Below are 17,381 nucleotides of genomic sequence, written 5' to 3'. Positions count from 1 at the left end.
CTTTTTTTTAGTTTTTAGTTTTCTATCTTGTGCTTTAAAGCTCTAATTTTACGTCCGACCAGATCCTGTGACATTGGGGGGAGTTGGAGGGGGAAAACCGGAATTCTTTTAAAACGTGAAAATTGAGGTATTTTTATCTTACGAATAGGTGATCAGATCTTAATGAAATTTGATATTTAGAAGGAATTCATGTCTCAGAGCTCTTATTTCAAATCCCGACCAGATCTTTTGACATTGGGGGGAGTTGGAGGGGGAAATCTTGGAAAACACTTGGAGTGGAGTAATCGGAATGAAGCTTGGTGGATAGAATAAGCAAATGTCCTTGGTACGTCATTGACGTAACCGTACTGGATTCGCTCTCTTTGGGGGAGTTGGGGGGAGGGGTTCAGTGATTTGGCGAGTTTGGTGCTTCTGGACGTGCTAGGACGATGAAAATTAGTAGGCGTGTCAGTGAGCTGCACAAATGGAATTGATAAAGTCGTTTTCTCAGATTCGACCATCTGGGGGGCTAAAGGGAAAGGAAAAATTAGAAAAAATGAGGTATTTATAACTTACGAGTGGGTGAACGGATCTTAATGAATTGTGATATTTAGAAGGACATCGTGACTCAGAGCTCTTATCTTAAATCTTGACCGACATTAAGCCTCTGATTTTCCTTTTAAATGAATCTATTGATTCTTAGAATTTTGTTAGAGCTCATACCATATGAGCTCTTGGCTCTTAGCTCTTCTTGCCTCGTCACAAGTGCCATATGAGCTCTTAGGTCTTGTTTTTTTTTCAGTTTTGTTTATTTGTTTTTCTAGGGGATGATCATATCAAATCAATGGTCCAAAAGATCGAGAGAGGTCTCATTCAACCGGAAATCAAAAGTTAAATGAAGGCTTCTCAAGTAACCAAAAAGATTGGATGGATACTCGCACCCCCTCTTGCATGCTCCTTTTCCCCAAATCTGTCACATGAAAAATTTGAGATAGCCATTGGATTCAGTCTAGTTGAAAGGTCCAATAATTATACCTTTGGGCATGACACGGCCTTTTTAATCATTGAGGAAAGGAGTATTTGTTATTGTATGATATACCGTTTTCTGTGCGTGGGGGGAGGGGGAATTTTATGCAATGGTGATTTTCCACGTTGAGAATTTTGCGTGAAGAGATAAGTTTCCGGGGGAATTATCGAGGTAAAATTTTGCAAGGAGGGGGGAGGGTCATGGCATGACTTAAAAAGTCATAAATTAAGTTGAAAAAGACAAATTCTTAACTGAAATTAAGGAGCAACATTGAAATTCAAAACAAATAGAAATTGTTCCACATACGAGAAGGGCTGCCCCTTCATCATTTCCCGCCGTTTGCGCTAAAGTTTGACTTTCTGTCATAATTCTTCAAACACAAGGAACATTGAGCCTGAACGAGAAGTATTTATGAAGAGCTTTAAGACTCCGGCGTAAAGAGTAAGGGCTGAGGAAGGAGCCGCCCCCCTATAGACAGATTAACTTCTATTCATTTTAAGTTTTAATGTTTTATAAATTTTTTCCGTAAGACAGTAGGACGCAAACCTCAAATGCACATTTCAACCCTATGTCTAAGGGCCGTCGTTAGCAAAATATAAATAAATATATATATATAAATAACTTACACTACTATGATTTTTTTCAACACTCACAGAATCCTCACTTCAACGAAGTCTCAGTGTCCTAGTCGAACATCGCTGAAGTGATGGTTCTGGGACTATTAAAAAAAAAAAAAAGAAAAAAAAAAAACACTTTTCAAGAGATCTTGTTGAGCTTCGTGAAAGTGAGGATTCTGGGACTGTTCAGAAAAAAATTAGTTGTAAAGAATCCTGGTTGAAATTCGTTGAAATGAAGATTCTGGGACTGGTTGAAAAAAAAAAAGTTTAAAAGAGTCTGGTTGACCTTCGTCGAAGTGAGGACTGGAACTGTTTAAAAAAAAATTAAGGTCGTATTTTAATGTTTACGTCACCTTTAGGCCCACTTAACCAAATAAATTTACTCTTATGTCCAGATTACAGGATTAAAACGTCACGACCTTTAAGAATATTCAGGTAATAATCGTAAATATGCTTCACAATTTGTAAAGATTATAATCTAGTCCACTAGACCCAATTAGAAAGACATTACAGGATTGAACATTTTCTTAGTTTCAATTCCTTCCCTTCTTAAATGTCTCTGTTTGAACCTAGGGAAGTATGTACTACTTTACAAACGATAAGAAAGCTTTATTATTCCATAACACAAATTTAAACAGACTGAAAATCATCATTACACATTTGGCTTATAGATACACCCCATTTTTTCTAGAAGCTGATAGACTTGACGTGTCTTGTTTACATCAATCCTTACACAGCTTCTTGCTTGCATCAAAGTGAGGCCATCTTTGTCATGGCATCTTTGTATTAGAGTACTTTTGAATTTTAAATACAGCTGCGGAAGTATACGAAGCCTGGAACACATTTCCTTTTCTTCTTGAAGAAGTTTTTCATATCCCGGCAAGCCAACTAAAACTAAAGGCGCAGATGCATTACTTTTCCGTTGTTTCACTTTACTCGATAAGTTATGACAAAAAGAGGGTGTTTTATAACTTCCATTTTCAAAATCGGGCAAGACGAACTCAGGAATGTTTCGAAGTTCTTCTTGAGCTCGGTCTCGAAGATACTTAGCCTTTTTATATACTTTTATACCATTCAATGTCCTTATTCCTAAGGATCTCATCTCTTGAAGCTCCAATATCCGTCGTTTGCACAATACAGCACTGCACAAGCCTTCCATGAGAGTATCGAAATCCAAGCTTTTAATATAAGGGGCAAATTTCAATAATGTTGTAGTTGCATTGCTAGTAAGGACTGCACTATATCGTGAGACAAGTAAATTTGCACTGCGGGGATTGATTAGTCCGTAGTCCCGAACAAGAGCCTTTCTCATAAACCTATCTTTTAAAACTGAATTGTAAATGGAAGCAATGGCAAGGTCTAATGAAACGCTCACATCATCAGTAACATTCAGGCAATCCGTATTGGCTAGATCTCTTTCTGCAGAATCCTTATATTCATGAGAAAAATCAGCTCTACAAGCAAGGTAACCAGACATATCTTTATAAAAACTGCTTCCATAGTAAGGCCTTGGTGGCTCCAATGAGCCAGTTACATAGGGTATTGGCTCAGGATGTCGAATGTCTTTTGTTTGAATCAAAGAGCTGGCCACAAGTCCGCCATTTAAATAACAACTTTCATAATGATGGATACATTCAGTCTGAGTTTTTCCCACTAAACTTAAACCTTCAACAGATCCTGTGTTGCTTCTTTTTTGAATCTCTTCAACTAAAGCTTCTTCTTCAAAAGCTTTCCAACAACCCTCAAACAAGGAAAAGTTTTTATGAAGTAAAATATAATCATGACTATTCAAATGATTGTTGAAATTGGGACCATGGGCAAAACACTCCAAACACAAATGCACATTCCGACATATGGCACACTTGACTATAATTTGTTGAAAAGGTTGTTGACAAACGAGGCAGCAGTCACTGTTTTCCAACTTGACTGAGTTCATCATACCTGAAAACAGTGACGAATCTCGAAATGGCAGACAATTTTAAACAGTTATGAAAAGGGTAAATATACAATTAAGTACAATTGCACTCAAATACCTCATTGGAACTGGATACCTCATTACACTCATTTACCTCATGTAATACCTCATTACACTCATTGGCACTGGACAATGTTCAAGCTTCTAAATTTTGCTAATAAAGATGTAGCAACCACCTCTTTCAATAGTTTAATCAATTGTTTTAAATTGTTTTTTGCTATTGTTATTCTATTGCTTTAAACCTAAATAAATTCAGACTGGCCAACTCTATGACAACTTGGTATATGCATTTATTACCCACTATACATCATGGTGTAATAAGAGAGTATGAAAAGAAAGAGAAAAACTACAAAAACAGAAAATAAAAACGATTTCTAAAATTGCAAAAGAAAAGAAAAAGATAACGTACTGAACAAAATTTATTCAACGCTTAAATTTACTGTTTTTTTTTAAGTTTCCACATTTTTCAGTTTGTGCCCAACAGTTTAGAATGCCTACTTCTCTCATCTGGAAAAGTTTAATTTTTTCTCTCTTCTTTTAATATATATTAATTTCACAATCACCAGGCAAGACATCAGTCACTGGCAACATATGGAGGGAGGGAGGTGGTAACATATCAAATTAAAAAACCCCTACATCAAAGAATTTTTCTTAAAAGCATCATTATTTTGTTTTTTATGACATTAATTAGATAGAAAAAAAGAAATATACGATTTCATTCCCCATTAAAAAAAATTGAAGCATATTAGTCATTGCTTTTTTAACTCTGTAAGATATCAGAATGTTATAACAAAAATTCAAAAGACAACAACAGAAATATGACAAAAAAAAGGAAAAAAAAAAGGGAAAAATCCACCCAACCACTGTTTATCTAAAGAACCCTCAAGCTTACCACTATTTGAAGCTTAACAGTATTTCAATATCAGCTGAAAAAGGGCAACTGAAACACCTGATTACTAGTTTACTAGCTTTTCAGATTATGAGCAGAATTTACACAAACAATTTTATTTCAAAATAATGTAGAAATGCATGCCATCGCAGCCCTAAAACAATCATACAATAGTGGATTACCGATCCAGGACATCAGCCATAGTTTGAAAACCCTCAATCATACCACTCAAATGAGAAACATCTAGAAATAAGTTTGGGAACAGATGGAGGCAGAACTGTCTATAGGCCTATAGGTAAAGCTGTGTGATTAATACAAGAAATACTGTTAAATATAATCACAAAGAAATGAAGTAAAAGTAAAACACAAAATCAAAGAACAATGTCAAAGAATGCAGGAGAACAAAACCAAAGAATGATTCAAAGAAGACACTTCTTTGAGCATTTAACAGTAATATTCAAACTAGAACCAAAAATTAGAACTTCGACTAATCATCACAATGTTCCTGTTCAAAAGTAGAAATTTGACCATTTTTTTTTATTTTTTACTGAAGTTTTTATGCTTGAAGATAATTTTTATTTTTTTATTTTTACTTTCTTGTTTTTGGGCTCCAAAGTTCAAAATAAACAGCATAGACCTATAGAGCGCTTCCAGTGGCTATTTTTTTTTTAGAAGAAGAAGAAGAAGTCAAAGATGTGAAAGGACTTGTTAGTCCATATACCCTCCTACAATTTTTGGAACTGGAACTAGAGCAACTGGAATCAGTACATAGCTACTAAAAGTTTGCCAGCAATCAATGATTTTTACAAATTGACATAATGCAGGAAAATTGTGCAGATGATCAGGACAATTCTCCTTTTGCTGTTCAGGCCAAGGGACTAGAAAAATTACACAGGCTGTAGTTTACAAAACAAAAAATCTCTCACATTGCCAGCTTTGCATAGTTGACAAAAATATCCCGATCCCTTTCAAAGTTGGTGGCTGTACCTATTCGAGGCAAAAATAGTTTGTTTGGGAATATCAGCAGCTTCTTCCATACATCTTAAGGAGCATTTCAGCACAGTTTATTTGTTTTATAGCCTAACAAGGTTCAAAGCAAAGCATTAGGTTAGATCTCAAATTTTAAAGAAGATCATGGTAAGTGTGCTGAAGCAACTTGTGTTTCCAAAAATTAAAGTTTTCTTGAAAAAGATGAACTACCTAAATCTTTTCTTATTCCTTTAGGCATAAATGATCAACTGTGAAGCATCAACATCATGTGCTTAAAGTATGATCAGCCTGTAGGAACTAAGTCTCAACATCATACGCAGAACAATACTACTACCTAGCTACCTTTGCCCACTACCTGTGGGCACAATGTATTCTTACTCTTTTTTAGACCAGAGCACTTTGCATAGAAGGAGTTCCTGCAGAAACTTCGATAGGTACTCATACAATTGGGAATCAAAAGCTCTAGTGTCCTTTTAATAGTCAAAAGTGATTGGGGTGCACCCCCAAGCCCATCATTTCTCCAAACACATCCAATCACATTTTTAAGATAGCCATTTAGTTAAAGGGTCCAGTAAGTATATATTTAGGGATGACAACCTCACCACCACACCCCCCAGAGCACTCTGGGCAAGGGTTGTAAGTCTTGCCCCAGGGGCATACAAGGTTTTTACAGAAGAAATGGTTATATAAAATTTGGAGGAGGCTCATTCGAGTGGAAATCAGAAGCTCTAGTGCTCTTTTTAAGAGTCAAAGTGATTGGAGGGCAACTAGCCCCTTCCTTCCCACATCCTTTTTTCCCCAAATGAATCCCAATAGAAATTTTGAGATAGCCATTTTGTTAAAAAAAAAAAAAAAAAAAAAAAAAAAAAAAAAAAAAAAAAAAGTTCGACAATCACATAACAAGGTCTATGGGGATGACTAAGCCCCCTAGAGTCTGGCGGCAAGGATTGTTATTCCCCTGGAGCATACAAAGTTTTTATGTATTAGGGGTGGTTGTATAAACTTTAAAGGAAGCTCAGTTGATTGGAAATGTAAAGTTCTGGTTCCCTTTTTAAGTGTCAGAGGTGATTGAAGGCAACTAGCCCCTCCACTGACACCCTCTTTTTGCTGAATGCATCTGATCAAAAGTCGCAAGATAGTCATTTTGTTCACAATGGTCCAAAGAACACATGATAATGTATTTGAGGTGGACACAACCATCCAGAGCCAAGGGGCAAGGGCTGTAAGTTATGTACCAGGGCATATAAGGCATTTATGGAGTGGGTGGTCATATAAACTTCAGATGGGGTTCATTTAATTGGAAATTGGAAGTTTAGAATTATAAAAAGGGCTTATCTCAAGAATACATTTGGATATTTAATTGGAGCTTTCAGAGAATGCCTAAAGGGGAGGATCAATTGACCAAAGCATAATATATGCATCCTAAAATTTCCACTGCTACTTTTATTGTTACTACTGCTGCTGCAACTAAACTATTCCAACTGCTACTTAAATTGCAGCTGCTTGTAAGGCTAAGAGTATTAAGATAAAAAGGGTGTCAAAAGAGACATTCAACAGACCAAAATGCAAAAAGTGAGTACTACTGCTGTTACTAGTACTAGTGCTACTACTATTGATACTACTAGTGGTAGTTTTAATACTGCTACTGTGACTACTATTACAACTATGCATATGTGTATGAAGGTGAACTTTTTGGTTAATTTTGAGGAGAGAAGATGAATTGAATCACAATATGTACGCAGTATGTATACAGGTTGTCAAAAGGGTTTATCAGCAATATCTTAGAAACAGTTTGGTGTGTAAAGTTGAAACTAAACAGCCTTGTTATAGGGAGGGGGGGGGTGTTGAACAAACCAAATGACAATATTTGCCTCCTAATGCTACTGCTTCTACTCATACTACTACTATTGCAGCTATTATTACTTCTTCTAATACTACTACTGCCACTAAAACTAATCCTATAACCATTAATTCTGCTGCTACTACTGCCCCAGGAGTTAAGAGTATTAAGGCAAACAATTTGGGAAATATTGAAACTTTTGAACTAAATCAAAACACACTATGCCCACACAGGTTGTCAATGTTCCAGGAATGCTTCAGGAATGGTTTATGGTATTAAGTAGATTCATTCAACATGTGTTGAAGGGCATATTGAAGAAACCAAAGGTGTTATGTGCATACTACTGCTAGTGCTACTACAACTATTGCTACTATGCAAGCTGAAGATATTAAGGTGAAGCTTGCAAGGAATATTAATAAATAAAAATGTATGAGCATGTAGATTTTCAAAAAGGTGACAGAGTAATATCTCAAAAATGGCTTACAGTGTTAAATTGGCTTTAAGGGCAAGTTATGGTGGATTTTCAACTAGCCAGAAGGCACTAGATGTATACTATTAATACTACGACAACAGCTACTGGGTACTAAGGTGAAACTTTTAGGGAATGTTTATGGGAAGTTTCAATTAAATGACAAAACTATAGACACACAGGTTTTCAAAAGGGCACATAAGCAATATCATAGACAATGCTACTCTATAATAGCCAGAAATATCATTGACACATTTAAAGCAGCTAATTGGAAATTAAAAGTTCCAGTGCCCTTTTTAAGAGTGAAAATTGATTGGAGGGTAAGCAGCCCGCTTTCCAAGCCCATTCATTTTCCGTACACATCTAATCAAAGTTTTGAGACAGCCAATTTGCTCAGCATAGTTGAATGGTTTAGTAGATATGTCTCTAGCGATATTAGGTATGTCATGCCCCTATATTTATACAATTTCTCAAGAGAAGCAGAAATTAGCATGAGTAGGGCTGACAGCTCATGCCTTTTCAAGATCAGAACATAATTTGCACCTTAGTGAAAAAAAATTGTCAGTTTAGTATACATATGCGATTTTTATTCCTCAAATTTTCTAATTTTTATTTTTTATCAAAGTCAAAAAGTGAAAACATTTGAAATTTATTTTGTTTTCACTAAAGTAAAAAATATGTTCTGGTCATGAGAAGGCATGGGAGTGGTCAACCCTATTCATGTTAATTATTGTTCATTTTGAGTTTAACTTTGTTGTTCATTGAAATTTCTTTTCATTTTGGTTTTCATTTATTTATTGATGGTGACTTGTGCTAGTTCTATGCTTGGAAGTTTATTTGACTTTATTTCTCTTATTTTTTGTTATTTCTCTTATTTTTTTTATTTCTGTAATTTTTCAGTATATTAGTTTCTTGGACAAAGTGAAGGGTTAGACATGTTCATAATTTTATTAAGCCAGTGTATCCTTGAAAGAAAAACAGAAAAGAATAAAGTAAGAGAAAGAGAAAAGATTTAAGCTATTGAATCCTTGAAAGAAAAAGGGAAAAGATATAAGAGAAAGTGGAATGACCAAATTTCTCATATGATAAATTATGACTCTATTATTGATGGAAGTAGAAAATAGCCAGGGGCGGATCCGGGGAGGGGAAGCCCTTAGGCCCCTCCCCAAAGATTTTTCTGGCGCCCTCATTTGCATTCTGTTCTTCTTTCTTTTTTACTCTTTTTTAAGTATGCTTGTCAATTTGATCAAATATTCGTAAGTGATTTACCCAATTAACAACAAAAAGCAAAGCTTTCCTATGAATGTAGAGAGCAAAGTTGGAACTTAAAATGAACAAAATTATTTATCTTCAGCCGGTTCAGTATAAATCTGCAAAATTAATATAAAAATCTTTGATTGCTACAAAGATTTTTCTATGAACATGGAACTTTCCCCTATTTCACAAAAATGGAAACACCTTTTGAAGATAAAAGAGGTATCTTCATTACGTTTCATAAACGTGGTAACACAGTTATAGTTATTTGTCTATTCACAATGACATATTGAAAAGTAGCCTTGTAGTAAAAAGCTCAAAATGGATAAAATAAAAAAATCTGGACGTCAACATAGAATGGATAAGAGACAAAGCCTGATGGCTGAATGTGCATGGGGATCAAAAGGATATTTTCAGATATTTTGGCAAAATATCTGAAAATACCTAGAAACTGAAAGGTAAGTTTTGACTAATAATAAACCCTATTTACCGTAAAAAATCCTTAATTTTAGTTTTGTGACTAATTAAATAGCAAATGGCCCAATTGGGCTTTTGTGTGAATAGATCTATCTATCTATTTATTTTAACTATATAGCTAATTTGGTTGAAATCAGATGAATGAAAGAATTCAAAGCAATTTAGGCCAGGAACAGATACATGAGGTCGGAGGGGGTGGCCCTCCTCCTAAGACACTTCTGGCACACTTATTCTGTTCTTTTTTCTAATCTTTCTTAAAATAAACTTTTTAATTTGGTTCCCATCTTGAGTCACATTGGCACCCATGGTTCAGCAGCCCCCTTACCCAAGATTTTGCTTTTGATCTGTTCCAAGATTCAGACATGAAACTGCTTGCATGATCAGTTTACAAACCATTTTGTCATAAAATTATAAGGTAAACCTTGTTATCATGAAACATTAATCATGTAATTAAACCTGCTTGCTAGATCTTCAATGTGTTTCTTTTTTTGGCAGATTTGTTTTATTCTCTTTCTTGTGAGCCCATCCATTTAGGGTGTGGTGTCTGGGCTTCAATGATAGGGATATGACAAGGCAACTTACAACATTAATTTATGATAAAGAATTTTTTTTGTAGCTGTCTCTGTCCACTCCCCACTCAAAAAATTCTTAATTTTAGTCTTGTGACTAATTAAATAGCAAATAGCCCAATAGGGCTTTCATGTGATAAATCTGTCTATTTATTTATTTTAACTATATAGCTAATTTGGTTGAAATTAGATGAATGAAAGAGTTCAAAGCAATTTAGACCAGGAACAGATCCATGGGGTCAGGGGGTGACCTTTCCCCCAAGATATTCCTGGCACCCTTATTCTGTTCTTTTTCCTTTTATTACTGTTTTTTTAAATAAACTTTTTATTTTGGTGCCCACCTCGAATCACATTGGCGCCCTTGGTCCAGTGGCGCCCTTACCCAAGAATTTGCTCTTGATCTGCTAGAGATTCAGGCATGAAAATACTCGCACAATCAGTTTACAAATCCTTTTGTCATAAAATTACAAGATAAACCTCGTTTTCAGGAAAAATTAATCATATAATCAAACTTGCTTGCTAGATCTTCATCTTCAGATTGTGTTTTCTTTTTTCTTTTTTTGGCAGATTTTTTTATTCTTTTTCTTAGGATTTATACTTTCATCAATTTAGGGTATGGTTTCTGGGAGTCATTGATAGGGGTATGATATGGATGGGTCACGGGAGGGGAGACACATTATAAAGGGGGTTTTCAGGAAATGTTTTGGACATTTGAGTTTGCTGTGTGGGATTTGGAAGAGCTAATTCACATGCCCTATCGTATTGAGCTACCTGACTGTAGTAAGATGCAGGGTAGAATACTATCTTCCTTGGACAAAGTCATAGTGGAATGTCGTCTGTGTTATCTGAACATAATGTGGAACTTACAAACTACCCAGATTGATAAGTTTGACATAGGCTGGCTGAATCACAAGTACAAAGTATCTCAAGCTCTATCATCCCTGCAAGACAACATGGAAGACAGTTGAGTTTCTTTATTGCCCTTGTCCCCCTCCCTTTCATCACTGACTACCCCAATATTACTCCCCATATTTTGTTTACTATTGCCCTGAAATTATGGGGGATAAATAGATAATGAACATATCAATGTCTATCTGATCCTATATTATTTTGTCTATCATAGCTACAGTTTCTTTAATAGAAGTACATTTCTTGAGACCCATCTGCAAAACAGAAATGATTGCCTGCTACAAAGCATGTGGAAAATTTTAGGTCTGAAACACCCAAATTTCCCAGTTGGGAACACTTTTGGTTAAATGATACTGCATCCTTCTTTTTATAGATATTTTGGTGCAATCATTTCATAGATTTGAAGAGTAGTGATAATAGAACAATCAAATGCTAAAACAAGAGGTTTGAACCACTTGCCTTCCCTGGTATTCCATTAGAAACAGATAGCTATCAAAAACTTTCTTTTTCTATATTTAAAAAAAATCCAGAGAACCAAACTAAACCAAATTCAAGCCCCAAAAAAATTGAAAACTTCTCTCATACTTATGACAGTATAAGGGATGCTTAATATTTGCCCTAGTTGTTACCAATGTAGTCATAAAGATTGAAAGTAAAATGTTCCCAGATAGGAATGCTGGACACTACTGGGTTAAGTTAGAAATTATTAAAGTCCATTTTTAAACAGCATTTTGACAGTGATTCAGCAAAACGCCCTAAATTGAGATAAGGCAGAACATCCAAAACCATCCATTTCTGAAGTGAACAATATCATCACAAGAAAACGCTGTATCTCTACTTAGGGTTCATTTTTGAGAATATTTTTTACTGCTTAATGGGGAATTTTATAAAGAAAAAGTGACCTAACTGGTTCTAACAAGAGGAATGCTCAGAATTGATCATTTAGGACTTGAGTGCTAGAGGTCAATATACTGATCAAACAGAATTAATAAAACTTAAGAAAGGTAAGAAACAGAGAAAGGTATATTTCTCATTACAGTTTCTACAATTTAGTAGAAAATGGAGCTATTTTACATTACAATATTAATACCTTGTGATAATGTACATGACATTATTTAAATATGAAATGTCTATTCACACTAATATATTATATTTTTCTATATCATTATTAGACTTGTATGGTTTTCAAAGAAATTAGGAACTTTAAATATATTTGGGTATTAAACCCTGCCATGGTATGGGTAGGGTTTATAATAAACATTATAATATAAATACTTTTCTTAAAAAAAAAAAAAATCAGCTTTGACAGTGGGGGACACAAGCCATTCCATGTTTTGGTTCTGGTTAAAGGATCCTCAAAAAAAGTGCCCTTGATACAAGTAAAAACCAAATATTTCCTTGGTTGTTGTGGAATGTCTTCAAAACATTTTCTAGCTGTCAAAGCAACAAGGCAGAATCCCCACATTTCAAGTGCTGCTCAGATATTCCCCAGCAACCAGGCATGCAGTTGGTTTTCAGTCTATTTATAGAAAATGTTGGAATCTTGTAGCAGATCAAGAGGCTGCTTTACAATTCTCTAATTCTAGTAAAAACTGTTGTATTTCTACTCTTAGAAATTAGAGGTTTCCCTGTTAATTGATTTTTTTTTCATCCAACTCTAAAGGAAAAAAAATAGAAATTAGTCTGGTCTACTCATTCAGAAAGTCCCAATGAAGCCATGGTAATTTATTCATCAAAGAATCTGCTTGTGTCTGTTGTTAATACACATTTTACTGCTACAGGAAAATATTACTGGCTTTCAAAGAGGTTTCTTTGTCATTTTACATCAGCACCAACCAGATTCACACAAACAAACTGGTCTGACAAAAGAATTATCTACATCCCTCCCCTATCATTACACTTGAATCATATTGGTACCCTTGGTCTAGTGCCCCCCCCCCAAAAAAAAAATCTATATATCTGCCCCTGAAAGTAGCAATGGATAAATTGCATTCGGCATGGATGGGGATAGAAGGATGTCAAAAAATAAAATGTTATTTTTTTAAATGAATGCCTACAACAAGCCCAAATTTGTACTTTGGACTCATAGAAAAAAAGACAACAGCAAAAGAGCAAACAAATGATGGAGCAATAGATAAAACAGAAGCCAATAAATTTGATATGTATGGTGTTAAATGTCCCCTAGTCCTCTTAAGTCCAAAATACCCAAGTAAGTCATGGAAGGATGTTAGATGTGTATATGAAGATGGCAAAGACTTCTATAGTAGAGCTCAGGTCAATAATTAAGACACACCATTGTGGCGAAAGAATGTTCCTACCTTAAGTCCCTCTAGGCATAGGAGAAACTAAGTGTAGGTTGAAGTTAAACTACCTGGCAAGGTGGTGCAATTGTGATAGTCATTTCATGTTACAGGCAGTAGTTTGGGCTACAGTTATGTTGTGTTTATTGGCAATAAAACAGTGAAATGCCTAGTATCACACTTTAATCTATCCATTTATCAAAACCATACCACCCCAAAAATTTGCCAGTAGCCAAATTCAAATGCAAGAGCATATTCAATTGTCACAAGCCTTGGAATATGTGGATGAATTATCATGCTCCTCTTAGGCTTTTTGCAGTTGATTGCATAGATTTAACAGCAGTTCATGACAAAAGATCAAAATTGGTGATGCTTGGTGTTTACAGCATATGGTAGGACAGTCTTATGATTGTATTGCCTATGAGCTTCAAAATTACACAGCAGTTGATTAGGTAGCATAATTTTTCAAGATTGGGGGACAGGTGAAGAGAACTCAAAGGAGTATGGATGATTTTACTTAAAGGGGATTAGGCCTCAGAATAGAGACAAGACATTGGATATTCAGGAAATATATTCTTGTTTGAGACATTTAGTGATATATACATGGTTCTTAAGACTGACAACCAGTTACCAATTTTCTAGGTTTTGACAACTTACATCATATAAAACCACTAGATGATACCAGCTACTTATATTTTTTCTTATTTCCCCTTGAATATTTCTTCATATTGACATATAAAGTGAATTAAAAAACCAAACAGCAACCTTTGAATACTGCCTTGGGCAGCACTAGCAAGCACTTAGGGGAGGGGCTTGGATGCAACTATAACAGCAATGATTATTATACTGAATTCAAATATTTCTACTCTTCCAAATATAATGCTCTCTAATGTGATAATATACCCTATTCTACACCCCTTAATCCATATAGCCCTAAATTACACTTTTCTGTGTTATTATTCATCACTTGAGTACTGCATTTCTTTGTAAATGGGTATTTCTTTTTTTAAACCTCTTAACAAACATAGTTTGTTATTTAAAAATGCAAATAACATTAAGAAAAAATAAAATCTGATGAGATATATACTGCTTATCATAAAGTAAGTTCAAGTTCTTGGTAAGGGGCTTCTTGCTATGTTGAAAATGTTTAATGAAGTAATGAAGCTTTCTGGAATGAATTCAGGGCCTAAAATATATCTTGTGAAGTTGTTCAACCTACTATCTCTGTCCTCTCCTTATATCTAAGGTTAGACCATTCCATAGATGACAGGTCTACACTTAGGGTAAGATACCAAGTGATTGGTCAGCTAATCACCACTTTAACTGCTAAATCACCATAAAATCTCTACTGCACCATCTAGAAAGTAGATTGTTTTGCCATTGGATTTGTCTAAATAATCTTGATATGCATTTGACAAGTTTGTATATTTTATATCTGATTTAGATAGGGTATAGGCTCTATTCATCCTAGCCTACATGAGTAAATTCTAAAAAAAAACAATTGGTACCACATTGGAACTGATTAGTTTTCTTATAGCCTAGTTCTAATCAGTTTTAGGACTGGGAACTAATTCTAATTTCCCTATGGAACCAGTCACTTTTTTATGTGTTGTTGAGCAATAATGAGCAAATATTTTTGGAAGTGCAAAGCATGTCAATTCTTAAATGTGCAAAAGTTGAAGATTTGATGATTCTTGTTTAGACACTACTGAAACAACACAAACAGCAAGAGAAGCTACAGTTTCTAAAACTGATGACATGTTTTGAACATTTTTTTTACCAAACTTTGGGCCATAGAAAATGTAAAGAAGCCCACTAGTCTATATTCTGTGCTTTTCAGAAAAATTTTGTTGCCTACCTATTGTTGAACACTTTTTGAATGGCATTCATTGGTTTTCCTATGCATCTGAAGAAGCTGTAGTAAAATTCTAGTTAAGTGACTTCTTGCTATCTCAGAAAGGGGCTAGGTTAGGAAAATGAAACTTTTGGGGATGGGTCTACAGACTCAAATATATCCTGGGAAGGTATTTTAAAGTACCCATCTCTACTCCTTCTCCCTCTAGAGGGCACTGAAATTTGTCTACATGACAGGTCTATACCTATTGAATTTGTGACAAAACAACATTTTAGCTTAATTATCAGTTACCAGTTGTGGTAAAATTCTAGTTAGGGTAAGACAACCAGTACTGGGACACTTTGATCACTCTGCCTATTCTGGGACAGAAACTTTGATTGGATTACAACGTGTCCAATACTGGGACAAAAGACTTTAATTTTGGAAACCCAATCTATAGGCTACATTTTTCTGGGTTGCTTCCAAAAAACCTGTTGTCTTTTGTCCCAGTATTGGACATGTTGCAATCCAACCAAAGACTCTGTCCCAGAATAGGCAGAGCAATTTAAGTGTCTCAGTACTGGTTCTCTTACCCTAATTGACTTCTTGCTATCTCAGAAAGGGTTAAGGTTAGGACAATGAAACTTTCAGGGATAAATCTACAGACGAAAGTATGTCCCAGGAAGGTATTTTGAAGCAACTACCTCCACTCCTTCTCCCTCTAGTGGGCCTTGACCTTTGATGACCTTTAAAAATGTGTGTGTTATAAAAATAAAACCTTGCAAAATAGATCTTCTGCTTAATTGAAGTACAATAAAATTGTTTTCACCTTCATAACTTTGCTCAATTCCATTTTATAAGGTTTTAAAGATACACAAATACATTTCCTAAATTAAAAAAAAAACAACATTGATATGGCTCAAAATTCTGCTCAAATAACAGAAATTGCATTTTCAGAACTAAAGGCAGAGAAAAAGCAACTAGTAACCAAAAATTAAGGTAAAATGTTGTTTTGTCAAAATTTCAATAGGTATAGACCTGTCATGTAGGCAAATTTCAGGGTGCTCTAGAGGGAGAAGGAGTGGAGGTGGGCACTTTAAAATACCTTCCTGAGACATACTTTAGCCTGTAGACCCATCCCTGAAAGTTTCATTTCCCTAACCTAAACCCTTTCCAAGATAGCAAGAAGTCAATTAACTAGAATTTTAACCCAGTTGCTTTTACTCTGCCTTTAGTTCTGAAAACGCAATTCCTGTTATTAGAGTAGAATTCTGAGCCATATCAAAGTTTTTTTTTCAAAATTTAGAAAATACATTTGCATATCCTTAAAACCTTATAAATTGGGGTTGAGCAAAGTTGTGAAGCTGAAAACAATTTTGATGTACTTCATACAAGCAGAAGATCTATTTTGCAATGTTTCACTTTTATAACACACATATTTTTAAAAGGTCATCAAAGGACAGGGCCCTTAAGAGGAAGAAGGAGTGGAGGTAGGTATTTTCTCAATAGCCTCAATTATGAACTTGTGCCTCAACTAATTTATATATTTTGTCATTACCTCTGGGAAACTGTAAAATAGAAGCATCTTCATCTGTCTCATCTACAGATGTGCTCGCCATTTCTGTAATTATTCCTTTCCTCTGTTAATTGATGATATTGACACTGTTGCAGAACAGATTATCATCCCCGTGAACACAAAAATGGAAAAATAGCAGACGCCTGAGGTTCTCTAGTTTTCGCTATTTGTTCTGTTCTTAAAATTAGTGTCTTTAGGTTAACTGTGGAATCAAACCAATGTAATTTGCAGAGTCTGGTTTTAATTTTTTTTTCTCTGTCACTATAGAAATAGAAAACTGACTAGGGGCCAGATTATGAAACTTTGCAATAGAATTTTACTGTTAACCAGAAGCCCCACTAAAGGTTCAGAATTAAATTTTTAGAATTAACAAAAGTATGAAAACTAGCAGAAATTGGGATAATATTTTCATTGTATTTTCAGTGGTTTAGGTAAACAGTTATATTTTTCAAATCACTGACGCTGTGTTTAGTTTTTGGATGAGTGGCTGATGATAACCTAGTCGGAAAAATTCCTAACCCAGGCTGAAAATCAAAAGTTTATCATTCAAAAAATAATGGTAAGCTGGGACGAAAAATACTTTAAGCGCTAGATTTTCTCACCATTGTAAGACGTGGTGAAGACAGCTCGCAAAAATTTGCCTTGTTGATTTTTTAATTGACAATTTCACCATGCA

The 17,381-nt window shown here is 34.9% G+C and overlaps 2 protein-coding genes across 6 annotated transcripts in view; one reads left to right on the top strand and one right to left on the bottom strand.

The window, feature by feature from the left end:
- Positions 1 to 17,381, top strand: part of LOC136025399 (uncharacterized) — a 597,112-nt gene that overhangs the window by 245,748 nt on the left and 333,983 nt on the right. The window lies entirely within an intron of this gene.
- Positions 2,212 to 16,811, bottom strand: LOC136025373 (transcriptional adapter 2-alpha-like). Of its 2 annotated transcripts, none has more exons than XM_065701351.1 (2): positions 16,688 to 16,811; positions 2,212 to 3,564 (listed from the first exon to the last, which is right to left on the bottom strand). In XM_065701351.1, exons 1-2 carry the CDS (start codon positions 16,746 to 16,748, stop codon positions 2,276 to 2,278), a joined length of 1,350 nt encoding a protein of 449 aa, XP_065557423.1. In that variant the 5' UTR covers positions 16,749 to 16,811; the 3' UTR covers positions 2,212 to 2,275. The 2 variants fall into 2 exon arrangements, with proteins under 2 accessions (XP_065557423.1, XP_065557432.1); XM_065701360.1 differs by lacking the exon at positions 16,688 to 16,811 and adding an exon at positions 15,154 to 15,258.

The sequence above is a fragment of the Artemia franciscana genome, chromosome 1 (genome assembly GCF_032884065.1).
Source record: "Artemia franciscana chromosome 1, ASM3288406v1, whole genome shotgun sequence".
In the NCBI taxonomy this organism is placed as follows: domain Eukaryota; kingdom Metazoa; phylum Arthropoda; class Branchiopoda; order Anostraca; family Artemiidae; genus Artemia; species Artemia franciscana.
Note: the sequence above shows the minus strand (reverse complement) of the source record. Positions and strands in the feature narration are given on the sequence as shown.